At 40.3% G+C, this 27,371-nt stretch overlaps 2 protein-coding genes across 4 annotated transcripts; both read left to right on the top strand.

Annotated features, from left to right (window-relative positions):
* Nucleotides 1–492: 492 nt before the first annotated feature.
* zgc:112001 (uncharacterized protein LOC550384 homolog) lies at nucleotides 493–2,418 on the top strand. Its single transcript, XM_056764766.1, has one exon. It carries the CDS (start codon nucleotides 728–730, stop codon nucleotides 1,619–1,621), a length of 894 nt encoding a protein of 297 aa, XP_056620744.1. The 5' UTR covers nucleotides 493–727; the 3' UTR covers nucleotides 1,622–2,418.
* A 4,496-nt stretch (nucleotides 2,419–6,914) lies between these two features.
* LOC130434558 (G-protein coupled receptor family C group 6 member A) lies at nucleotides 6,915–11,915 on the top strand. Of its 3 annotated transcripts, none has more exons than XM_056764783.1 (6): nucleotides 6,915–7,123; nucleotides 7,198–7,489; nucleotides 7,702–8,457; nucleotides 8,941–9,138; nucleotides 9,220–9,343; nucleotides 9,534–11,915. In XM_056764783.1, exons 1-6 carry the CDS (start codon nucleotides 6,921–6,923, stop codon nucleotides 10,655–10,657), a joined length of 2,697 nt encoding a protein of 898 aa, XP_056620761.1. In that variant the 5' UTR covers nucleotides 6,915–6,920; the 3' UTR covers nucleotides 10,658–11,915. The 3 variants fall into 3 exon arrangements, with proteins under 3 accessions (XP_056620761.1, XP_056620762.1, XP_056620760.1); XM_056764784.1 differs by having other exon boundaries at nucleotides 8,941–9,343; nucleotides 9,534–10,078; nucleotides 10,181–11,915; XM_056764782.1 differs by having other exon boundaries at nucleotides 8,941–9,343.
* The last annotated feature ends 15,456 nt before the right edge of the window (nucleotides 11,916–27,371 follow it).

Genomic DNA, 27,371 nt, shown 5'->3' with positions numbered 1-27,371 from the left:
TGTCTGAGAAACTGAGCCTTGTGCTGCAGAAAACTTTTAAGGATAGACCCATCACAGAAATAAAACTATTAAAACATTTGAAATAAAAACATTGAAATAAATACAATTTTGGCATAAAAATTAATTGAACTCAAATTATTACCTTAAAATAAACAATGAAACGATACTAAAACTGTAAAAATTTGAATTACATTTATTGGACATTAAAATTGGGAAATAGTATAGCCCACTTATGAAAATAAATTGTTTCAGTGCTTTTTAATTAAAATGTTCAATTAACATCCCAACTGTATAGGTTAGTATATTCTAATATCTATTTACGCAGCTGCTGGACTCAATATAATAAAAAAATATAATATTTTCTGAATAACATGCCAAATGAACCTGACGTTGCCAAAACAAATGGATAACCCCAGTTTTTGATGTCAAAAAGTTCGTCTGTTGTAACAAATATTTCAGACATGGTTGTTTGTTTGTAAGTGAAATCCTGTTGGAGGGACAAAGAGTTAAAATACTGCGCGCGCATGCGCATTGAGGTGACACTGCAGAACGAGAGGGAGTTTACTGACAGAAGCGTCAGTGCTGAGATGGCACTGAATCAACATGACAGTCGATATTTTCCTACCGATTCGGATTAATGACATGAATTCGTTTCGCGTGTCTCGCGTGTTTGTGACAGAATGACGCCGTCGGCCTGAACCCCCGCCGTACTCCGGCGCATCGCGCGATGTCATCGTCCGGCCATAATAAAGACGGCAGAGCCCAGATGGACGACAAGTGTAAGCAGCAGAAATTCATTTCGTTTCTTTTTTATCAAGCGGTGCGGGACCTGAAGCCGGTGTGGATGCTGGAGGATATGCGCACCATGGAGACGTTTTATTGGGAAGAGGATGCCAAGCAGAGAACTTACACCCCGTCCGAGGCGCTGCTCTACGCGATCGTGCACGACCATCAGGCTTACGCGCAATATCTGCTCGGACACTATTCCGACGAGGCGTTGGCGATGCCGGGCGAGCGCTTCTGCTGCTGTCCGTCTTCCGCGCCGCATTTAGCCATGGCCGTGCGCTACGACAGGCGCGACATACTCGCTCACATATTGCAAGTGGCGCATCGCGTGCCTAGCCTGCGCTCGTACATGAACCGCGGAGGATGCTTCCATCTCGAGGACGGTAAGACCCCCCTCCACCTGGCCTGCGAGCTCCTGCGCTCGGACGCCGTCGTGCTGTTGCTCGGCAACGGCGCGTCGCCGCAGGCCGTAGACCACAACGGGATGACGCCGCTAGACGTCATCCTCCAGCAGCTCTGGGACTCCAAAGTCAACAAGGGGGCCAAAAACTCCTGCTTGGACAATCTGTTGATGTTCATGCCGGAGATGCGCTTCAAACTGAGGAGCTCCCTCGAGAAAGACCCCACACGGTGGTCCAAGGTTCTTGGGGAGGACAAACTGAACTACATCATCGGAAGAGATCCGCCTTCTCTGTTCCTCATCGCGATGCAGAGAATCCTCGCACTCTTGCCGCCCGACCAGTTCCCCACGAGCCTGGACAAGCTTCCCATTCCAGCCTCTCTGAAACCTCTTCCCAGACCCCTTCAACAGTGCAGCCGTCTCAAAGTGGCCTGAAACTGTTCACATGTTCTCCGAAAGTAAGGGTGCGTGAAGGGTTCTTCACAGCAGTGCCACTGAAGAACCTTGTCTTGGTTCCGCAACATTGCATACATTTATGCATTTGGCAGACGCTTTCATCCAAAGGGACTTATATTGTTGCATTATACTATAAATTTTGGTTTCAAGTATGTGCAATCCCTGGGATCGAACCCATGACCATTCTCCAACCACTGAGCTTCACATTTATTTTGTGTAGAACCTTTATTCACATCAAACAACGTTTATGCAACACAAGGGTTCTTTATGGAACCATACGGAGTCCAACAAAGAACCAAATAAAATACCCTTTATTTTTAAGAGTGCATATGAGGAAAAAATGTGAAGTTGACGTGGTCTCTCTGTATTATCCATACCTTTACATCTGTTTCAGCATGAATTCTGTCTGTGTAGTATATGGCATGAAATGTATGACAGAAACAATCTACAAGCCGCTGGTCACGCGAGCAATATTGTCTTCCTGTTGTCTAATATGTTGTCCGTTTTACAAATTATTTAAAAGTGTAATATATGTCTTGATTTGAACAAAATATGCAAGTTGTAAGTGATGAGATATATTTATGAAAGCTGTTATTTAAAGACTGTGGGAAGGACGAGCGTTACCTCACGAAGCTCATGGACTGATTTGAGTACAGTGGGGCCGGTAGAAATTAAAAACAAATCATGATTCAAACTTACACAGACTCTCTTTAAATGTTATATTTCAACTGTCTTACAGGAATCGTTCACCAAAATAAAAATTCTATCATCGTTTATTCACTCTAATGACTGTTTGTTCAGTGGAACACAAAAGAAAGTATATAAGATTTCTTAACAGTGCTTTAAAAGTGATAACTCTTACACTCACAAACATTTCACTTGCACTATGCCATCTAGATCTCCTGAGTAAGATTCTCATTGCATCATTATAAGCTACATGCAGCTTCTGTAAACTAGATGCTGTATGATTACATCACAAATGGGCAGTATAAAGTGTTGTACAATATGCTTAGAAAGTGACACTTTCACCTCATCTGAACAAAAACTAAATTTACGTAAAAGTATATTCGCCTACATATACATCAGACAGCGTTGCCTTTCAACATGCTCATCATCTGTCATGCGCTCAGTGATAATATGTCCAAGGTATTTTACTTTCACACACACAAGGAGACTCTTCTTAGACAACTTAAAAACTGGAAAATGTATACTTTTATCCTCCTTAGTTCTGCAAATCATAACCACACTCTTTTCAGGATTATATAAAATATCATGTTCAAGACCATAATCAGAACATAAGTTTAAAAGCTACTGAAGACCAGCACTGCTAGGACTAAACACCACAAGATCATCTGCATACATACGATTCACTAAAGTATTCCCAATCATACAACCAGTTTTACAGACATTCAAACGTTCAGACAACTCATCTATGTGGAGATTAAACAGAATTGGGGTCAAAATCCCTCCTTGTCTCACACTGTTACCCACCCTAAAAGGGGCAGAGACCTTATAGGCCAGAATTCTCACAATATATTCTGGCACCCCTCTTTGTCTCATTTTAGAAAATAGCTTAGCATCATTAACCTGATCAAAAGCTTTAGACGCATCAATAAAATACATAAAACTGATGAATTGTTATCTCTATACTTATTTACGATTTCCTTTAATGCATAAATGCAAAGATCAGAACCACGTTTAACCTTAAATCCAAACTGGCTCTCTGTAGTCTGATAGTTCACCTGGGAATGAAAATTCTGTCATCATTTACTCACCCCCCGCTGTTCTAAATCTGTATACATGTCTGTTGTGATGAACACGGAGAAAGATATTTGGAAGAATGTTAGCAACTGACATTTCTTGGACATCATTGACTACATAGTAGCAAAATTCAAACCTCAAAGGTGCCCCAGAACTGTTTGCATTCCTAAATTCTTCAAAATATGTTCTGTTGTGTTGAACAGAACAAAAAGTATACAATTTTCAATATATATATTTCCTTGTGTTCATCAGAACAAAGACATGTATCCAAGTCTCAAACGATCTGAGGGTGAGTATGAAAGAATTCAGAGATCGATTTTTTATTTAGGATCAGAAAAACAACAAGCTGAAAAAACATACTTAGCCTACATTCAAGCCGATTACAATCTCAAAGCATCAAATTACAGGTCGTCCAACAGACAGAAATGCAGACATTTCCAGTCAGACCACTAGAGGTCTCTGTGTGACCAGACAGATGTCATACAGTAGTGGACAAAAGAGATCTTCTGTGTGTGTTTTCTTTGTCAATCCTACTTAAATTCACCTGGAAGCTCTTATTATTACTCTCCATATCAACCAACCCCACTCTCTTTCCAACAAGCTTCCAAATGTAATGTCAAAATATAACCGTGATCCCCGATCTGTTTCGTTCAATTTTAATAAATACTCTTGAATTTTATATATGTATCTTAAACAAGTCAAGACAACTTTATTTATAGAGCGCTTTGTACAAATTGTATTGTTTCAAAGCAGCTATACATAAAACATACTGACTATAAGCAAAATATTTAAAGCACACATTTTAGATAAAGGAAAGAGATACTTCAAATATTAATGTTGTTAGTGCAGAAGAGAAGATGGAGCTGCATGTGTTCGAAGCTTTGCACTGCAGACATTCTACGGAGCTGTCAGGGTCAGTGTGCTGGTGTGCAGATGGAATCCAGTGTGAGGGGTAGGTGGGTGAGCATCGTTTGCTGTCTGTCTGGTGTCCAGCAGTCTGATGGCCTGCGTGAAGAAGCTGTCTCACGTTCTGCTGGTTTGGGTCCTGATGCTGCGATATTGTATACCTGATGGTAGAAGTGAGAAGAGTTCATTGCTCGGGTGGCAGGAATCTCTGATGATCGTTCGTGCTTTCCAGAAGATATATACTCAAAATGGAAAAATGCAGTTTACAGGTGTTGGCGACATGAGTCTCAAATGACAGATTACCAGCGAATAGAACAGCAAGATTTTTTGCTGACAACTGGGGATTTATGGAATATCCATCAATAGCTGTATTCTTTGTTGATATGGAGGTTTTCGGTCCAATAAGTAACAGACTGGACAGACTCAAAATTCAGTAGAGAAAGACAGATCTTCTTTGAAGTTTATTTGAACAAACTTATATGATCTTTTATTTATATCCCAGCATCATTAAAAACTTTATACAGCCAGCCAGTGGTTATCGCAAAATAAAGCCTATCAGTTTTATAGGGTTTGTCAGGGTTTATTCTGGGATGATAACACCCGGCTGACTGTACATTATTCTTTACTCAACCAGTATACTAACATGTACAGTAAGCACTGAATTAACAATAAGACACACCACTGTAGCAAACAAAATGACATGACATTTACAGTAGTTGTCCGCGGAGAACTGGCCCTTCAGGTGTAGGCTGGTTTCCTCCAAGGTGGTTTCTGCACTACTTGTATTTCCAGCACACCCCACAGTGCAACACGATCTCACCATCCAACTTGGCAATACCACTGTGGCAAGGGGGTATGGTTTAGTGAGGTCTGCAGCGGGAGAGAGAGCTGTGAAATGAGCATGAGTGAGAGGGTTAACTGCAAACGACAAACACCTGTGTCTTATACCAGTAAGTGACGTGGAGATAAAAGAGCTGTCAAAGGAGAGCTGGGGAAGAGAGGGACCGGCTGCTTACTGGCGACTGCACAGAAGGAATCTCCCAGACTTTGATATACTGTGTATGCGACTGAGCTGTTATGTTTGGAATAAGAGATCATTTTGTTGTTCAATAAAGACCAGTAGCTAGCCGACTATATTCTCTTCCTTCCTGACTACTGATATTGACCTAGCTACAACCACAATCACTCCCTCCAAAACAGCCAGGAACCTGTGAGTCATGTTTGATGACTAGCTCTCCTTCAGTGATCATGTTTCAAAGACAACGCGGCCATGCCGAAATGCCTTATTCAACATTAGAAAGGTTAGAGCCAACTCTCTGAGCATGTGGCACAACTCTGTGACCAGGCCCTGGTGATTTAAAGGATGGAATACTGCAATGCTCTCTTTGCTGGCCTTCCTCCAAAGGCTATCAAACCACTCCAGCTGGTTCAGAACGATCCCTTTCACACCCTCCAATGCTCCTACACCCCATCAAGATCCCTGCGTTCAGCAAACCAGCTTGTATTGCCTTCTCATAAGGGCAGGAAATCACTTGCCCGCTCAATCTCCGTCACAACTCCTTGTAAAAAACTACTTAAAGCCATCTCTTCTGTGAATACTTGGCAGGTAAATGGAAGAAAACGAAACAAACTCTCTCTCTCTCTTTCTCTCAACAGGTATTGTTCTGGCTTTTGTGGAAACTAGTAACTTGGTATTAGCATCTATTGTTCTGTTGCTCTTGTATGACATGTCGCTTTATTGCTCCCTTTACTCTCTGTAAGTCGCTTTGGATAAAAGCTTCTGTTAAACGACAAAATGTTGTTAAATTTGCTTATACTGTAATTAGAAGCAGCCATGTGTGAGGTCCCTCTGGGAGGTTATATTACTGATTTCACAGCTTTGAGGATGATCATGTGACTTGGATGTAAGCCAGGTGACATGTAAAGGCAAAAAAAGTGATTAGAGTATATTTTGATTGTCCACTTTGGAAATAGAGAATTGTTAGACTCTGTTAGGTTAAGGTTAGTGTTGGTTATACAGTTAGAAGAATAAGTACATGTAGTTGCAAAGTTACTTACAGCCAGTAGAATAACAATTTTTTGGAGCAATTATCATGGTTAAGTTTTAGATTTTAAAGAGACAGTCTACTAAAACTCTACTGAGTGGTTGCAAATTTACTTGTAATTTGTCAAATATCGAAAATGTTCTTTAAAATATTGTTACTGGAAAAAGTGTTTACATTGGATTTTAGCGAAATAATTACTTTTTCGAATAGCCAGATAAACCATCTCATTCAAACATGAAGACGTTTTTGTGCGCTATAACTTTTTGCAAAACTAGCACTTTGATTGGTCATAACTCACTTTGCCCTGTGTAAATTTGTAAAAGTGCTGTGTAACAGTCAACCTGATGTAAGTTTGTGCCCTTCCTCAAAACTTCTTACCCTGAAAACATCTCAGACCTCCCTACATGTCAAAGGACAACAACTAAATTTTGGGTGGAGCATTGGGCATTGAGATAGCAAATTCTGAGAAAAGACGCCTGCCTTTCAACTGACGTCACTACAAAAGAACCAGTTTTTCTCTACACAATCACTTGATCGTATCGCTCTGCACATTCTCAAATGTCAACATGAAGCTCTTTACTCTTTATCATCGTGTCCGTGTGCTGGGGCTGATATTGTGCATGGGTTTGTGGGTTCATTGTGACATTCCAGATGATCTGTCGGGAGCTTACCTGCATGGAGATTTTAACTGCGCAATTTTGTCATCTATTCACTCAAGAGTCATCAACCTTCACAACCGAACACGCCCGGAGCCATTTATCTGTTCCGAGTAAGTTTGCACAAACCTTTGTCGTACAGTTAAAAGCCAACGTTGATTCTTAATCTTGTGTATATTTTCAATAGTTTTGATCTGGGCTCATACTTAGAATCGTTGGCTGCAATCCACACAATTGAAGAAATCAATGATTCTAAATTTCTTCCGGGAATTAAGTTTGGATATCAAGTCTGTGACCCGTGTGCATCTCCTACCAAAGCACTGCACTGTCTGGAACATTTACTGGCGATTAACGGATCTCTGCCGGTTCTCTCAGACTTCTCAGATTTCCGCCCGTCAATGAAAGCGCTTTTGGGAGAAAGATACTCTGAATTATCCATCGCTGTTGCCAAACTACTCAGTCTCTACATGTTTCCTCAGGTAATTTATGAACTGCTCCTCCAACTGTACCTTCATTTTAATGTCATTATTTAGCCTCAAATTGTTTCAGACTACAAGAATCTTTATGCAGCTTTTAGATACAACAAAAGTTTATAGCAAACAAGTCTGCCAAAGTTCTTGCAGTGGTTTGCAATAAATCTGTTTGTACTGAAAGTAAAAATGAGTGATGCAGAGAAGTTTTCTGTCAACAGATCAGCGGTACCTCCTCTTCACCAGTCCTCAGCGACAAACTGCGTTATCCTTCTTTCATGCGTGTCGTTCCAAGTGATGTCCACCAGGCTAAAGCGCTGGCCAAGCTCATGGAGCGTTTCTCATGGAGCTGGGTCGGTGTAGTGTACGGAGATGATGATTATGGAAGAGCCGCCCACCAGAGTCTCCGGAAAGAGGCCGAGGGAAAGGTGTGTCTAGATTTCGAGGAGGTAGTGCCGCACTACTTGGACCATGTGGAAATTGACAGGTACATCAAAGATGCCGTCAACACTATACAGGCTTCTTCTGCCAAGGTTGTGGTTCTCATTCTAAAGGACGAGCTGGTAGCAAAGATTTTTAAAGAGATGATTCAAGCTAACATGAGCAGAATTTGGATCGCGAGTGACGCGTGGTCCACGTACGGCCCCTTGACGAAGATGCCGGACATAAATAAAGTGGGTGAAATTTTTGGCTTCTCTTTTATCATGGGAAATATACCAGGGTTTGAGGAATATTTGAAAACCCTCAGACCATCACCTGGAGCAAAGAATGACTTCATAGAGGAGTACAAGGAATTGAGGCGGAACTGCTCCATCTCCCCCCTGAACTGTGGTGTAGGTGATCTACTGGAGGTTATGAACCTGAAGGAAGTTTACGGTCAGAGAGTGGCGGTTTATGCTATAGCTCATGGCCTCAAAAAGCTCCTGAAATGTAACGAGACCGCTTGCCCTGGAGATATCAACTTTCCACCTTGGCAGGTGTGATTTCTCAAGCTTCGACACAATCAATTATGATGTTATGTTGTGTTTGTATATAAGTTTGACTCATTTAATGTCTAACATAAACAGGGATCCAGTTTCTCGGGGACACAGTGTTTCCTGTTCTTTTCTAATTTGCCCTGCTAGATCTAGTGACTTTTGAAGAAGTGCATAATGACACACCTAGTCTCTTTTTGATAAAAGCTTAGCTTTCATTTAGATGGACAATATCGCCAATTCCTTCCCCAGGAGAATGTCGGGACTAGGTAAAACTATGTAAAAACTATAATACATCACAGATATGTTTATTAGCATTTGACCTTATCCGGCGCCACAGTTCCACAAAATCCTAGCGGAAACACTGATTATGAAAACATAAACAGAATTAACCTACTCTAAGAAAACACAACACTTCACAGGTACAACAAATATTTTAAATGTAATAGTAGAGTATTCAAAATTGTTAAATATCTTTTTTTGCAGCTTGTGGAAAACATTCGCGGTGTGAATTTCACACTCGATGGCATCTCACATTCCTTTGATAAAAACGGGGACTTTATGGATGGTTATGACCTTATAAGGTGGACGAAAACTAATGATACTCGAATTATTGATGTTATTGGAAAGTTTCTCTTGAATGAAGGAAAAGTGGAGCTCTGGAGTGAATACCAGGGGATCACAGTGAGTCATGTCACCCAGTCAGTGTTCTCATCACGTGTGCATCATCACAGATCATTAGATCATCATAATTGTGTCTTGAAGCTCCCACCGTCCAAGTGCTCAGAGTCCTGCCCACCGGGAACCAGTAAGGATTTGGTGAACACGGTAAAGTCCTGCTGCTACAACTGCACCGAGTGTCCCGAAGGAACTTACACGAACAAATCTGGTATATCACACTTCATTCACCTTGTCTTCTTTTTTCAGATGTTTGACCTTTTTATTTATGACTTACTGAATAGATGTGAAATATTGATTGGAGTATTTTTACGATGTGAGAAGAGAGACGTGAAACTAGAACAGAAAAGGTTTGCCTAGGACAGTTCATTTCTGATGTTTCCTGTGTTTTATTTTTACAGATGAAGACAGATGTCATGACTGTCCAAGAGACCAGTGGTCTACAAAGAAACAAACTAAATGCGAGGTCTTCCAGTACACGTATCTCTTTTGGTCTGACGTCTATCCCATAGTTCTGTTGGTGGCAGCAGCAATAGGCATAACAGTAGTGTTAACTTCATTTATCATTTACTATGTTCACAGAGAAACGACGATCATCAAAATGGCTGACATGAAAATGTCCAGTTTTATGTTGCTGGGTCTGATGGTTAGCTTTGTGAGTGTCATCATGTTTATTGGCAGGCCGAACGATCATCTGTGTCGGGCACAGCAGGCCGTGTACGGCTTCGGTTTCACCCTGTGCGTTTCGAGCATCCTGGTGAAAGCTTTCCGTACCTTCCTGGCGTTCATGATCTTTGAGCCGAACACAAAGCATCAGCTAAACAAACTCTACAAGCCTCTTATTAACGTGCTGGTGCTTACCGGCGGTCAGGGAGTCATTCTGTTGTTTTGGCTGATTTTCAAGCCTCCTAATGAAGACACTGTGTGGCCTGGAAAATCAGGGATGGTAAAGTACATCGTCTGCATTGAGGGTTCCATCATAGGATTTGCAGTCATGCACTGTTACATTTCTCTTCTTGCCTTCATTTGTTTCATTCTTGCCTTCAAGGTTAGAAGAGTGCCGCAGGATTTTAACGACTCTGGTGTCATCATCTTCAGTATGTTGATTCACCTGTTTGTCTGGCTTTGCTTTATTCCCATTTACATCAATAAGAACAAGACGGAACAGCAACACATAGTCCAGGCTTCGGCCGTTCTGGCCTCCAACTACGGCATAATCTTCTGCCATGTTGTCCCTAAGTGCTTCATAGTCTTGTGGGATTTCTCTTGGAACTCGAGCTCTGCCATCCTGGGCAGGTTGAGAAGACATAATAGACAAAACACGAAGAACCCAGACATTACTGTGTTACAGGATGAAAGTATGGAAGCGGGTCCAGTAGAATCTACGCCAGTGGTTGGCACAATTTCTCAAGATGATCTGAGCGCTGTCAAAACTCTGAGAAATGTATTGAATGAGGACAGAGGCAGTGTGAACTCAACACAGAATAGACACGCCCGAGTGAAGCAAAGACACACCACAAATTGAGTGCTCTGTAATGGGTTGTCTTTCTTTAACAAATTTATAAACTTATCAACCTATCAAAACCATTACCATCAAAAAACATTACCAACTTTTACTGTCTACTTGACAACAATTTTAAATAAGTAGATGTACTCTTCACTCCACTACATTTGTAATAACTAATTTCTAGGGCTGGGAATTAAACGCGTTAATTTGATTAATTAATTACAGGAAAAAATAATGCATTAATATTTCTAATGCCATTAATGCGCCCAGCCCTGCCCCGCCCTTCTATAGACCTGTACACTTTTTAGAATTGCTGCCATCTAGTAACAAATCGACCAAGATGCAAAACGATAAGGACGAAGAACTGCATGGCTTGCTTAATACCATTTTAAGTACAAATGAGATCCAAATGGAGCCATTGACAAAAGCAAAGTCATTTGCGTTATCTGTGGCAAGGAATTTGCCTATCATCGAAGCAGTTCTAGCTTAAAATACCACCCAAACTCGAAGTATGTTTTAGCGAGCTTGGCGGTCACCTCATCCCCGGCTGCGACAGTAAGCACGCTCCACCAAACCACGCTTCCTGAGACGAGTCGGCACAAATTAAGTAAGTCTACGTCACAATCATTAACAAATAAGATATCTAAATGGATTGCAATGGACTGTAGGCCTATTAATGTTGTGAAAGACAAGGGGCTTGTGATGCATTTCGAATTGCTTCTTCCGACACAACCTACACACTACCGTCAAGAGGTACGGTACTTCCGAGAATAAATCAGTTGTATGACACAGAAGAAAAAAAACGGTACAATTTAGCTCAAGCTAAACATATGGCCCTAACTGTAGTTCACTGGACGTCAATAAGTAATCATAACTATCTAGGTGTTACTGCGCACGTCATCGATTGTGAATGGAAACTTAAGTCCTTTGAGTAAACTGTGCTGAAGTCAGTCACACGTCACTATTCTGATGTATGTGCCGAACAGTTTGTAACAGTGGCTGAAGACTGGCGCGGCCAAGAAAATGTGACCACCGTCAGAACTGACAGCACACGCAACATGGTCGCAGCGCCAAAAAAGCTTCATTATCATCACATGACTTGCGCTGCCCATATTTTACATGTTATATCCTCTGTAACCTAATTCATAGGTTTGTGTTCAGTCAGTGATAAAAAATGTCAAGACCTTTGTAGCCTGAGTTCAAGGGCTTGTATTCAATAATAAATGGTAAAAAAATCTGCTTCTTGGAATGTCTGTATGTATGTATGATTAAATAGATTAATTAACTGCCATACCATGTAATTAATTAGATTAAAAAATGTAATCGCTTGACAGCACTACTAATTTCCCATGACATTTTTAATGGCACCTAACACTTTCTGCAGCAGTTTATTTCTGCTACAGAAGAAGCAATATTGCCATTAACAGAGCCTTGAAGGTACTATATGTAACGGGGTGATTCCTTGTGGGAGGGTCATTTATCTTGTGTATGGAGCTGGGCGGACGTCGAGCTCACGGCCCCTTTAAAAGGCAGCAAGTTCCTATTGCGAATGTAACGGGACTAGGTGATTGACAGTTGCATTAGCCTATTATTGAGTAGTATCTTCCATTTAAAGCCTGAGTGGTTGTTACCTGGGATGCGTCACGTCCGATTTCCCCGTTTGTTTTGCTCGTGTTGACGGAGGTTGTAGGTAAACGTGCTGTATTTGAATGGCTGATAACTTTGGGAATTGGTGGTATTCATAATCTGAATTCGTTGCATGTTAAACATCTGGCAGTTGGGTGATGGTGCTCTTCTTTTGTACTGCTTAGTGATTTGATGACTGTTCGCCTCTCAGGTATGTTTATCGTTAAGAGCTCGTTCTATAGGGCTGGTATGGGTGTGTGAACTTAACATTTTGTAAAGGACCACCCAAAGGCCCAACAACGGAATCCAATGGTATGGTTGAAGGGATCTCGTGTTCTGCTTCTCCTCAGCGATTTCTACATGAAGTTATTCAAGAACTGTTACAATTTAGTTCCAATTTAAATGACTCTGTGGTAAAAACCGATCTGACTCCAATTTCAATATAATATAAAATAACTTATATGTCATTTCAAATGTATCTGTTGATAAGCGTTAATTTATCTATAAATCTTCATATTTTAATATTTAATATTAGAGTTATTCTTTCGATTGGGACCTGCAGTCGCTCAGAGTCTCACGCCGGCCGGGCTCATGGATCTCACGGACACAAAACGGTCAGTTCCGATCTCTAGTCAGAGGTTGCCGGGTAAACTAATATCATTAAGTTTGGCCGCGATATGCTTGCTCAGAAACATAACAATAGTTATTTTAGTCACGATCATGCAACTTGCTAGGCCAGATGATAGGTGGAAATCATGTGAGCTTTAGCAATGCTCCTTTAAAAATCTAGTATAAACTAGCCCTACCTATCCTGACACATCGGTTTTGCAGTAACAGAACAGGTTCCTTTCAATCTACTTGTAATAACAAACTTTGAAGAATTCAGATAATATTAACAATAACAATTTATTACACCAGGCAGGCACAACATTAATTAAAATCATAGAATGCATATACAAAGAAATTCCTAATGTACTAAGCAAAGATTATTAACTTAGTATAAGAATAAAATAAAACCACCAAGTTTATCATACCTGGTAAAATTGAGACACACATTTGCAGTGTGGGAAGTTCTGTTTACAGATGCTTCCAAATCGAGATGCACAGCTGCAATGTGGGAAGTTCTGGTTACAGAAGCCTTCCCGAGTCTTTTGCCAATTCACCTTATATACCCAGATGTAACAAAGCCAATGGTCAGCGAGAAACTTGATTTGTTTGTTTTCTCATCACTGAAGAGAACATCAAATGGATCTCAATCTACATATAAACAGGATTCCCTGAGAAAGTCACACCTCTTTGAGGAGTGCAGGTGATGCATTAGAGTTAAAAAGCTCTAATATACTCTCTGCTAGATTTAAAAGAACTAGACCTTTTTACCCATCGCACCATGACCTTTAAAACAAAACCAAACATGAATCATCAAAACTTCATACTATGACAATAAATGATACACACAGAATAAAGCATAAGCATTTTCCTAGTGATCAGGGCCTGAAGAGATGAAGGGGAGAGGTGTGATAAGAAGATGGGGTTCAATTCCTGGGCATCAACAAAACCTTAGGGGCGGGAAGGATATCATTCCTCAGGATCTAGCAACAAATGGGGTTTGATTGTCTTGTATCCTAGCATCAAAAACAACCTTAGTTCTTAGAACATTTCCAGCTGCCTTACAATTTCTTTTCGCGTATTAATTAGGCATGATTCCCTGTATCCCATTGAGTTATCTGTGGGTATGACTGTGACCAATCCGTGTGTATTAAGCGTGCTATCTGCCGTGATATCCTGATGGTAAGGGTTTTAAACGTAACTATAAGAGGGAGTGGGGGTAGTGTTATGATTAGTAACATCCTTTTCTTTTGTGTTCGCTATAGGATTCTCCCTCTCGTTCTATGCTGTGATTTTGTGTGCTGCTGTGTGCGCGCGGTTAAAGTTCTGCGGTCCATAGCCTACAGCCGCATCGACGCGATCATCACCATAAACAAAAAGGGCCTACTCGTTTGGCTCCTATCGTGGCGTTTTAGTGTTCTGCCTCATATTTCTGGCTGGTGTGGGAGGACTATTTAGTTCTTCCCGCTTGAAGGGGAGCTAATCTGCCCTCGGTTTCTTTTTCGTTTTTGATTTAAACTTTTGTTGTGTTTCTTTTGTGCTTTTTATATTATATAATTATGTTGAAGTACAGTTGGTTTGGTTGAATTTATCTGCTTTTCTTTCATCGTTATCCTGGTAAAATTAATTAACTGCTCATAGCTTTGGAAGCAGCTGATCAACCATCGAGTAGTGTGACTCTTGTGGTCATCTACTGAATTCAAGTTGTTTTGTAGTAAGCTCAGGTGACCAACTATTTAATTCTTTTGTTTTCTGCCTATATTTGTTTGTTATTGACATCCATTGCTGTCAGGACTGGTTTTATTATTGATGTCTACATTATCATTTTTATAGTTTCTTATTTGTTTATTGCAGGGGTCCCACGGTTAGATTGCCCTTCCTCCTTGTGGTGGTGGTTCTTCTTTATCATGTGCGGTGTACACTGTGAGTGCTTGATAGTGTGATGAGACTGCACAGGTGTGCGTGTGCGTGGATGTGTGCCTTGTAAAACCAAACTCCACATTGATTACGGCTCCACATTAAATCGTACTGTTGGGAGCCTAAGCCCTGCTGGTGTTATTTAGTTTTGTTTTTTTGTTTTGTTGAAGTGGCGTTTCAGTGTCTCTTGTTATACGTGTCTAATGTTTTAAATCATTTTTGTATTAATAAACATTTGTATTTTTGTATATTACCCACCTCTTGTCTAATTCTGAGGGAACCGAACCTGTGTGCTTTAATTGGTTGAGTACTTTCCCTGGGATTATCTCCTAGGGTGGCGTAGTCGGACTTTCCTATTAGACAACTTGGGCTTGTCCCAACTCTCAGCGCCACACAATCATGGTGGCGTGTTTGTAGCAGTCCAAAGAGTATTTAGCGTCAAGCTCTGGAAACAATCTACACATTTTAGTCCTGTGGGATCTCAGGGTGAGAAGCTCGGTCACTCGGGAGGAGCTCAGAGTAGATCCGCTGCTCCTCCACATCGAGAGGGGCCAGCTGAGGTGGCTCGGGCATCTTTTCCGGATGCCCCCTGGACGTCTTCCCGGGAAGGTGTTCCGGGCATGTCCCACCGGGAGGAGACCCCGGGGAAGACCTAGGACACGTTGGAGGGAAAATGTCTCCCGGCTGGCCTGGGAACGCCTCGGTGTCCCCCCGGAAGAGCTGGAGGAAGTGTCTAGGGAGAGGGAAGTCTGGGCATCCCTGCTTAGACTGCTGCCCCCGCGACCCGGCACAGGTTAAGCGGAAGAAAATGGATGGATGGGATCTGCTTATATGCTGTAAATCGGGCATGTAAAGGAATCTGCATGAATTTGAACAAGGCGAAATCTCTCGCCGTGGGTCTGAGGGTGCTCAACTGGAGGGGCATATCTTTCTGGGTGTGAAGCAGGCAGTCTAGTGAGATCTGCGTAATCATTACCGGGGGCCAGTTAAAGGCTACTGCAGGAATCTTTCTGCTGCTGTTCTGCCAATGTGTGGCGATACGCCATTTTATATCCCTGTTGCTGTGCTTTGGAGGAGTCTTCCATCTTCCCACGAGTGTACGTGTCGTGCGCGCGTGTAGATACATATCTGAGTTTGTGGTTTTGAGTGAATTTAATTTGTTGTTTGATTGCTGGTGTTTTTTTATTGCTGTTAATATACCGCACGTGACTGCTATAGTCTGAGGGTTTGTATTTATAAACATATTATTATTATTATTCTTTTTTTTTTGCTTGTTTTCTTTGTTGTGCTTCACCTTTAGTTAGGTTAGTTTGGGGTGAGTGTACCTGGGTTGGAATTTTCCTTTGATTTGGTTTTCCTATATTTGTGTGTTCTTGTTCTTCTCTCCCAACATTGTATTTCCTGTGAAACCCTGAAATTGATGGGCCGTGATATGTTGGGGTAGTGGGTCACTGTATGTCTGTTACTTATCATGTGTACATTATAGTGCTTTGAGAAATTCTGCTTACGCAAAATATTGACCAGCGAGAGAGATAAAGTGTCAAAAAAATAAAGTTTGAGACATTCATTCCATTGATTTGGATGATCTCTTGCTGAATTTTTGAGGTAGATTCTCGTTATTGAGGTTCTACGAGGAATCCAATTAATATCTTTTGTTGGCCCGTCAAATATATCTTGTGCATTTTGCCCTCACTTGCAGCAACTTGTCAACATGGCTTCTTTATGCGACTGCACTATCAGTTAGTTATCGATGGCTGGCGGTTTGTATGTGAGATAATGATATGAATGCTGCTGACGATGAGGTTGGATGTTGGTTAATTTATGAGCACTTGAGCTTAACTGAGACTAGGGTTTGTAATAGACGTTCTTGTTGTACTGTTCCTACAGTAGCCCTTAACCGAAACACTAGAGCACGTTTCATGAATAAATCATCTGGGTGTACTCTTCCCCCTGTCCAGTGAGAAGGCTCCGCGCCCGGTATTAGCCCCAAGTCAGAAACGCGTTGTGGCTACAAATAGAAGCCGGAAATGTTCAAAGATAGCATCTGTGCATGAAGAAAGCTTACAGGCTTCATAGGCAGCGTTATGGAAGTCGATTTGAATTATAAATTCACATGAGCGGGGAATCGCATCCGCTCCACCAACGAATATTGCCTGCGTTTCACCTCTTACCGCATGTTTTCCCCCTGAAAATGAACCAGACAATGGCGATAGCCGCGTACCGTGTGAATCCACCATAGTGAACTTGGTTAGCACTCTCATTCTCCGCGTTTCTCATCAAGTGCTTGCTCTTTAATTCCGCTCTTCTTGCTCAGACTTATCAACAGGTCGTTTCAAGCATTTCACATAAACTGCACCTTATTTATCACACTGTGAAGGAAGGCGATACATTTCCCACACCGTACATGTCTTCAGGTAAATCGTGTGATCCTTCTGCAAGCATGGTAGGTAAGTCCTTTAATCGTATGCAATCATGATAGCGAGAGCTGATGTAGGGGTAAACTACAGTCCCTTGCCAGCTTAACTTCTAGCTGACCCATTCGTCTCGTTATCAATTTGCTAATAACACTCTAGAGCCATTCGTTGCAGGATGTGCACTGTTTGAAAGGTTGCAATAGGAACTCGTCCCGATCGACTAAAATCTTAATTTGTAAAAGTATTCTAGGTTAACTGCTTGAATTTATAATCGTTGTTGCTGGTGATCTTTTACACGCACATGAATGTACACTGGTCTGATACTGCGGGGACATTTCCACGCCTCTAAACATGACGTGGCACAAAACGAAACGTGATTGGGTTCTTTACCTGTCAATCATATGGCTCTTGCCAGAGAAGCAGAGTAAGTTCCCAGACCTAGCTGTGTTCTCAATTTCCCAAATGACTTACTATGCACTTAACTTTGCAGGGGTTCTCAAGTTTACATTCAAGGTCCGAATTGTAGTTTCCTTAATATTAGACAGATTTGTTCTGATTTTGTTCCAAGTTGTTCTCTTAGAAGGATAATATTGGGGGTGGGAGGGAACAAAGATGTGGTTTCTGAACTTGTATTTTTATAGTTTAGCAATTTGGCATCATATTGTTCCAGATAAAACTACCGAGCTTGAGACTGAGCTTTTTCAGAGTTGTAAATTTCTATGTAAGCACCATTTTTTTATCTTTATGCTAAAAAAATGTTTTATTGACAACGTTTGCTTTAAATTTACTATTAATACTTGAGTAGATTAAAAGTACCCAATTCATCTGTTACTTTAAGACTTACTCAAGTCAAATTCTAAAAGGTAACTTTAACTTTTACTAAAGTAATTTTCTGGATATTTGTATGTTTACTTTTATGTACTTTATACATCAATGATGTCATTTGTGCCTTTGTAGATGATCTTGTATGTGAAGAGGCTGCATTAATAGGGATGTACTTTGATGTACTTTGATTTCAGGAGAGCAGTTTAGGAGCCGAGTGGAATTTTGTCATTTTCCTGTGCATTTTATTAAAACTGTACCATTTTTCCTTTGCAGTGAAATAGATATGTCAAAACACATCATCCATCCTAACATCAAAAACATCCGCCAGATTACATCATAGCATATTCTATTTATTACATGTTCTCACAAATGGTAGTTTTCTATTGAGGATGAGAAATGACCTAATAAAGTATAAATAAAGTGCAAGATAAATTAATAAATACAGACGAAAATGCAGAAATGAATTTAGATTTGCAACCATTCATACCCAAATCTGCTCTGACAGGGTTGAAACCAGTCATTGAACAAGTGTCCTATACACCATGATGTCTCACACTCATCACAAGAGCACTGATAGGGAGTGAGAACATAAGAATTGTTTTATTAATTCTATTTTATTTCTGTTGTTACATTCATTTCATTCACTGATTGATTTATTTGTTAATTGGTAGATATATTTAATTTTTAATTTAAACTTAAGTCATTTTCAGCACATCCGTAAATCCACTGTATGCGGGGTGTAAAGTGTGCCTCGCTCTCAAGTGCTTTCTGCCGCCATGTTGCTTTTTTGGTGTCGTTGCCATGGTGAATCGTAATATCGGAGCTCCATATTGATCATGACGTGTCGTAGTTGTGGTGTTCAACTCAGAGTTCACATTTTAACTAGGTTAGGTTGGTTGAACCTCCTTATTGAAAAGGGTCCCTAGTTTAAAACCCCCAAAATAATGAAGTTTTCAATTTTTTATATCATTGAACTGAACATGATATAGTCATGTATTTTTAATGGAAAAAATGTAATCAGTGCACCCAGGAAGGGGTCGATCACATGTGGCAGTAGTTTATACAAAGTGATGTACGGTGAATGAAAGCTAAACATTCTCTCTGAAGATCAAACAGACAACCTTTGTGTTGCCATCACAATTCTCTACCAAATTAACTACAGGAATACAATTAACCACCAAATTAATATTAAAAGTGTTTAATGATTGTTGTTATCCGTGAATTTTCAAACGTACTGTTTTACAAGAAAGGCAGAAAACATAGTTAAGCAATTTATTATTTTCTATTCAGATGCGCAATTACAGTCAATAACTACAAAGATTGTGGAAAGATGCATAAAAACAAGGTAAGCTGTTATCAAGCATAAAGGAGGCATCACAAAATGAATGTTTTTTTATGTGTGAATAAAGACTATTTATTTGTTTAAGTTTGTTATTTGCATCAAATATAATAACAAAATGTGCAGTTTTAAACATGCTTTTGACTGATTAATAAAATATTAGTTTTTCCTCTTTATTATGACAGGTGGCCTAGTAAATTTGTAAATAACTGTACAGTATACAATATAGGTGATTGACAAATATACCGTGTGTATGTGTGCACTGTGGTGTGACAGCAAAATCTAGAAAACAACTAACAATGCAAATAAGTCACAAGCAGATGTTGTCAGAATTTTGGACCATACGGCATACTTGTCAACTACCCATAAATGGAATAGTTCTTAACCTTTGATGCCCTCTTAAATGTTTGTCACTGTTTGTAATGCCTGTGGCTCATTGGGTTTTATTTAAATCTGTCTCATTCTCAGTAGATCTCTGGCACATGTCCAGATAGGACTTCAATACTCCAGAAATACTCCAGTCACACTAAACTTGATTTGCACTGCTTTTGTTATGTTAAAAATACAATCATGATAAGAGCTCATCTCATGACCTGACATGCCAAAGGAAATATTTAGAATATAATCTAAAGTAATCTAAACAACTTCTTTGTCAATATTACTTTGATTTCCCTTAGTGTAATGCGTATTGACTACCTCCTTCAATCAGAATTCACAAAGGGTAAAAATAAAGAAGACCGGGGCACCAGCCGGGCATCTTATTAGCCTGATGAGCTTACGGGCTTACGCATGCACTAAAGTGTGACCATATGTGTGTGTGGATGAGCTGGACTTTACCAGTCCTGTTTCTGTGGCTTGTTTCTCTGCAACAAACCTACTGGGCTGCAGCGAATCTCAACAAAACACTGTGAAGTGTAGACAAAGTTCGAATTGGAAGCAAAACATATTCAAAAGATTATAAGGAGATGTTTTTGAGGGGATCGAAGAAGCCAGAAGTAGAGGACTGAAGGTTTTGGAACTACAAAAAAAAATACGTATCTTTCATCAGCATGGGCTGCTCTCCTTCTAAAGGTCAACTCTTCAGTAAAAAAACTCTGCCAACTGCACCGCAAGAACTGTTTTCTAACACGACTTCAGAAGAATCAGCAGAAACAGAGATACAGGACAATAATATAAACATACAAGGTAAGAGATCCTCAGTAGATGACGTAGTCTGTGATGCCACTTTGAAAGTCGTTGAAGGAGACGGTCCTGAAGAAGATGTGGATGTAGTCCAGAAAGGAGGTTCTCAGGAAGGACAGACTGCACAAGGGGGGTTGCTGGGGAATTCGAAGAAAGGCATTGAAGAAATAAAGACAAAACGTAAGCAAGGAAGACAGAGAAAGCTCAGAAAACAGAGATTAAGAGAAACTTCATATGTGCAGTCCAAAGGAGAGTTCATATTAAAAGCACAGCAGGCAGCCTGTTCTTACCTGAACCCCAGCATATCCAAATACGAGTCACTATTGGAACTACTGGACCAGGCATCTCAGGCCCGCTTATCTTCGTGGAGCACGGTAGCTTCAGTAATCGTACACTATGAAGAAATCAACCAAGCTTTGGAGGAAATGGCCGCTGAAGGTGAGCAAATGTTGAGGGAACACGAGCACTACATAACTTGGCCTTCTTCACTTAAAGACTGTCCACTTACGATAAGAAAAGCCAACAAAGATCTGAACACTTCTGAGGTTCCTTCTGGAATGCTCCAGCAAATGCTTCTTCAGTCCACAATTAAGATGATCTCTGTTGGAGACTCTGTGAGATGCCTGGGTGATTCTGCCTTACAAGAACTAGCTGATTACTTTGGTTCCTTGTCTGAACTGGTAGAAGAGAAATTACGCGCCAAGCATGCAGCAGAGAGTCGCATGAAACAGGTCTTGATGCGTGTGGAAGCTGTTGCTCTCAGGAAAGGCAGTCCTGAGGACTCTGCCCTGCACAGCGAGGACAGTGGCATAGGTGCCGACAATGAGTGTCAGAATGGCTCAGAGCGCCTCAGACGCCATCGCAATAGTTCTGGGTCGAATGTGGGCACAATATCTGTTTGTACCACAGGTAGCTCTCCTGATCAGCAGCTTTCAAATGACAATGAAGAAGTCACAGACAATGATGATGATGACGATGATGATGAAGATGATGATGCAGAAAATGAAGGAGTCAATTCTAGAGATGAGCAGATGACTGACAAGATGAGGGGAGCTTTCTGTGGTTCTTCTGAAGCAGACCCTCTAAATCGGGATGGTCTTCAAATCAATGACCAAGTCAACAAGAATGTAAGGAGGAACACCAGACGACCAAAAACCGCAGATAACAGCTGTCAGGTGAAACGAAAGCACCGCCATTTAAGAGGACCAAAGCGTTCACAATCCACAGGGTGTTTGTGTGCCAAAATGGAAGACTCTGATCTTATTGAGCAACAGAGGACCCCCAGAAGCAAACAAACCCTTGAGGAGCTTTTGACAAATAAAGACTTTCCTGGGGAGCCCAGAGGTCGCATTCGGACGAAGATTAGAAGACATTCATCAGGAGGACGGAATGCAGTCAGGTATTATGGTCTTCAGTACGGTAGCAAAGGGCCTTTTACAGCAACGCCACCTAGTTCTCCCCCAGAGTTTACTCCTGAACCAGCTGGGCGACATGCTGTCAAGAGGCTCATTAATACTTTTAGCCGAGGAGTGGAAGGCGATTCTAGACTGGATCAAAGACCATCAAGAGTCAAGAGTAACAAGAAAAGTTGCCTTCCGTTGCTGTTGAACAGCAGAGGGGCACTTACTACCAAAATTAGCACCCGTCCATCTGAACCCAGACTGGCAGACAGACCAGAGCATGTGGATTTAGAAAGTCTTCCACCTCCACCCCCAGAGATGTTGATGGATAACTCATTTGAGAGGAGTGTAGGGTTGCCACCTCAGGAGGGGACTCAATGGTCACAGTGTAGACAGCAATGTACTTCATTGCGAAGAGAGATTGTGGCCCCCAACAGGGTGAACATGCAAGAAGGCTACATCACTTACTCGGATACTCGTCCGGCGAGACAAGATGCTTTGGTGGGTTCCTGCATTGGACATGATTACGACAAAACGATCGAGCTGGAAAGAGAGGCAGCAGCCAATTATAAGAAGCAAAAGGCTGTTTACATGTCAGGCCTGGCTAAAGGAAGAACACGCCGATCTCCACCGCCTCAAGGATGCGATGACCACAATGACGTTGATGCCACAACTCGTCACCAAAAGTTTGTTCCTCTGACAACTCCACCTGTCTCCAGAGCGCGACTTCCACCCTCTTGTCCCACCGTGCACCATGCAGTTTCAAGTCCCCCGTCCACAGTCCTCCCCCCGAATGGGAACTGGACACCATCCACAACACCAACCCCCTCTAGTATACATAGATGGGCTGTGACAGAAGAAAACGACCCGTCTGTTTCAAGCTCACAATTGTTTTCTGAAGCTCGATCCGTATTCTGTCAGGACAACCAGTTAGTTCCACATACATGGACGCCTTCGTGTACTTCTACATTACCACGGCCATGGGGAGAACCAGCAAAAAGGAGAATACCCACTGCTCGTCTTCAACCAACTTTTATGAGATGCAGTCCCTCGGGGGATAGGTCATCCCACAGTGAGCAGCAACAATCCTTGCCTAATGTCAAGCAACAACAGGATCAGGGCAATGATGTTACAATTGATGGGTAAGTGTCATGCTTCCAGTATAATTGAGTATTATTCAATTTAAACTACAACATAACGTCACACGTTTTGTGAAAGTTAATTTAACCTCTTAAAATTTTTGGAGTTTTTGTATAAGTCGAACAAGTGTAATATAATTGATTTATTTCGTGGCATAAGTACAAGCTGTGACAAGATTTGATAACACTATAAGGTTCCAATTTTTTCCATTAGTCTACATGAACTAATAATGGGAAATACTACAGCATTCATTCATTCAATAACCTAGCCTAAGAATTTATTAATAGATTTCGATTCATTAAAAATATAAAAGTTGTATTTGTTAACATTTGTCAATGAACTAACATGAATAACAAAAAACAAACAAACAGATTTTTGTTAAGTTACATGAACAAATATTATTATATACTGTATGCTTCGTCATAACTTCCTGTTGTTTTTGTATGGAATGGAGTCAGCACCTTTAAAGGGGCAGGTGCTCAAAGTATAAAAGGGGCACATGGGCACAAGGCTTTGCTCAAAATATCAATACAGCAATACTGTATATCGTGATGCATTCCTTGCTGAAAAAAATGATAAATTCCCTTATGCAGTTTCGAAAAAAGAAACAGAACAGAAAATCCCATTCTAATGTTTAAAAATATTATATTTGCACCTATTAATAAATCTGGGATTAGAACCTGAAGAGAATTAAATTGTCCAAACCTTAAAAGGATAGTTCACCCAAAAATGAAGATTCGGTTATCATTTACACCCTCTTATTATTGCAAACCTGTATAAATGTTTTTGTTCTGTTGAACACAACAGAAGATATTTGTAAGAATGTCAGTAACCAAACAGTTCTCATACCCCATTTACTGTCATAGTAGGGAAAATAGATGCTATGGGAGTCAATGGGGGATAAGATCTGTTTGGTTACTGACATTCAAATATCTTCCTTTGTGTTAAGCAGAACATGGATATTTATACAGGTTCTTGTGTTTGTTGATCGGTCTGGGCTGTGTTTCACAAAAGCATATAACCAACTATATGGTCGCAAGTTCCTTCGTAAAAGAAGAGTTTAACAACTCAAGTGATTTCCGAAAAAATCACGAACTTTCGCTAACAGCATCGCAAAGTTGCATGGTTGGAACTACAGGTCTCGAGCTGTGGTTAGAAACATAGTTCCTTGATATTATGACATGAAGACTTATATACATTATGCTTTTGAGCACAATAAGCAAGCAACATGCAGCGTCTTCCGCAGCAATCATTTAAATTAAGCATATGAACATTTTTTCAACACGCTAAACAGTACCATTAGTTCATAAGGCCATGTTACTAGGATTAAAGCTGGAGCGAGCAAAGGAGAGAATAAACAACAAGATTGCAGTTTTTTATGTCTTCTAGGTTGTCAAATGAATGAACGCGCTGTTTTTGATAAGTGTGCATGGAGGCAGCCGTACAGGCTCTAGGACCCTGGAGGAATCCCGGGGCAGGGTTGACGAAGGACAATTTGCCAATGAATGAAACATTTTAAAGGGCTTATATGACACGGCTAAAATGAATATCACATGTTTTATATGTAATGCAATGTATCCTCTCATTGCCCCGCCTCTATGAAAGCTGCAGATTATTTTCAAAGCTCATGGCTCTGAAAAGCGAGGTGTGCTCTGATTGGCCAGTTAACCAGTGCGTAGTGATTGATGGAATACTGCAAGCATGTGACAAAAATGTGACACCTCTGACCATATTTGGAACATCAGGTTCCTCTTCAATTGTACTGACAGGTACACCACCTTACATGTGTATATATTTGGGCGGTCTTTGTCAAATCAGACAACCAACTGACGTAGATTTGTGGGGGTGTGGTTACACGAGGGATTTCAGGCAGGTCTGGGTGAGCATTTGCTTTTAGATAGAATGACTCTTTTATTCCCACACTTTCATTTTTGCAATTTTTCATGTCTAATACATGCATGGCCAATTTATAACACACCAAAGACACAGAAAAAAACATGTATTCGCTCCATATGACCCCTTTAAAATAAAACAACAAAGGTCAAAAAAGGATAACAAAAGTAGTCTTTCAATGCAATGTCGACTGTAAAAGATTGTGCTGTATTCAGCTAGTTGCCAGTAACTTACTGTAGATTTATATTGATCTAATTTATTGGCAACAGTTTGTTCAAAGATAAATGAACATTAGACATGAATAAGTCTTTATCTTTACAAAAGAGACAATACAAAAACAGCCTCATGCAAAGCATTCTGGGAACCAAAAATCTTCATCAACCTTTTTCTGTAAACATTTTTCTAAATTTGGTTCCCAGAATGCTTTGCATGAGGCAGTTCTTTTATATGTTTTTACTGTAAAGATACAGAAAACTACAGTAAGTTACTGGTAGACTGCTGCCAGTAATACTGTAATTTACAATTACCCCACAACCTGTGTGATATCATCAACTATTGTTGAACCAATTTGGTTGAAAGATTGATCTCTGACAGTGTTAATGGTTTAGGGAAACAGTGAAACTACATTGTTCATTTCCCCAACAATGCATTGTACCATGGTTGTTAAGCGGTGAGTTATGTTGAGTTATGTACTTCATAATAATTGCATTCAATAAACAATTTGTCGTATTTGATTGAAAAACAGTTTGTTGAATGGGTCGGGTAACTTTGTCCCATTTAAATTTTGCCAAGTAAAGCTTCTTTCTTTAAAGTTGAATATATATCTTATAATAGTGTTTGTGACTAGAACCGAGTTGTGTTCACCTCTTTCTTTTAATCTCATCACTTTTGTTAATCTGGGTTAGGCTCAACACAATCCCTGAGATTAGCATCTGTGCCTCTTTAGGCGTTCTGGACTGTTACAGGCACCTGTCCCCATGCCCTACATAGGCCTTCCAATGACATCACTTCTGCTTTTGACACGATTACAATGGTGCTGATACAGTATATTTAAGATGCATCTGACAGACACCATTTGCAAACACTTGGGGCCATTTAGTTTATCTTTAGTTTTCATATTAATGTTATTATTTTTACAGGACGAACACAGTCTCCATATTACCAGAAAAAAACAGATCTGATAAGGGAGGCACAGACCAAGAACCATATACTGCTCATCTGAACACACACAGCGTGCTGGAGGGTGAAGAGATTGTAGATAAACTGGATTGACGCCTTCTCTTGGGAAACATTTCCTAAACCAAGAACACAATGCTTCAAAAAGTTAACCCAAAAAATTTGTCTGTGGATATTTAACACGTGGTTATTCTACAACATTCCTACATACTTTTTACATGTAGTAAAATCTGTATTTTGATGTGCAACACATAGTAAAGTCTTAATCTGTAACGGTTGTATATCTTTCACCACCTGTGTTTCAAACATAATATTGCAGCTTACTTTACCCTACCTACATATATTTATTTGACATTTACAGCAAAATGATATATCATTATATGCTCACTCTGAATCACGGTAAGGTAAGAAGACAGTTTTCATCACTGTTTATTATAGGAATTTGTTTTTATTCAGAAAAAATTGTGGATTGCAGCTTTAAGGAAAATCAAAACTTAAGCATCAAAAGAGTGCCACACGTTTTCTTTTGACCACAATCCATTCTCAAACTTATATTAGTGCCTCCACTTAAGCGTGGACTGCATTTACTTAAGATTTTTGATATGATTAATGTTTTGTATGTTTACAGCATTTCTATTTAGTTCTTGTTTTAAATTATTTCTGAATGTTCTCCAGTAATATGTCTCATATACAAACTAGCATTTGAATTTGTGTTGTGTTTGAAGTAATGTTCTGCATTTATTTGCACAGAAAATGTTACATTGCAGATTTCTCCATGACACATTATAAAATATGATGTGATCTTAAAAATAAAGAAAATATTAAACATGTGCACACGCTTTACATTGTTACTGCTGTATTGGACAAATATTTTACTATCCAGTAAGTGTTGTAAAGTTTGTTTCAATCAGTACAAAATAAATGCACACTGCTCCTGGTGAAGGAATGTGTCACTTTATTGTGAGACCGAAGGGCTCCAGAAGACCATTTATTACATTGTATACACATTCGAGAGTTTCAGACCTCGAAAGATTTTGAAGAAACGTGTGGACTCCGTCTAGAGTGACATTAACAACTGCATTCATCTCTTACATTTGATGACTGTTATCAGGGACGGTCTGGACCTAAAAAGTATTTTGTAAGATGACAGTTTTGAAAATGATTTATTAAAACTCATGCTTGTAAAGCATACATTTTGCTTAGTTGTGCAGACA

The sequence above is a fragment of the Triplophysa dalaica genome, chromosome 13, assembly GCF_015846415.1.
Source record: "Triplophysa dalaica isolate WHDGS20190420 chromosome 13, ASM1584641v1, whole genome shotgun sequence".
Taxonomy (NCBI): domain Eukaryota; kingdom Metazoa; phylum Chordata; class Actinopteri; order Cypriniformes; family Nemacheilidae; genus Triplophysa; species Triplophysa dalaica.
The sequence above is the reverse complement of the archived record's forward strand: the minus strand, read 5'-3'. Positions and strand labels throughout refer to the sequence as shown.

Bases quoted from the DNA above. Each gene is read 5' to 3' on its own strand.
- zgc:112001 (XM_056764766.1), top strand. From the start codon at position 728: ATGTCATCGTCCGGCCATAATAAAGACGGCAGAGCCCAGATGGACGAC.
- LOC130434558 (XM_056764782.1), top strand. From the start codon at position 6,921: ATGAAGCTCTTTACTCTTTATCATCGTGTCCGTGTGCTGGGGCTGATA. The intron at 7,490-7,701 runs GTAATTTATGAA...TTCTGTCAACAG, and splicing joins GTCTCTACATGTTTCCTCAG to ATCAGCGGTACCTCCTCTTC. The intron at 9,344-9,533 runs GTATATCACACT...TTATTTTTACAG, and splicing joins AACTTACACGAACAAATCTG to ATGAAGACAGATGTCATGAC.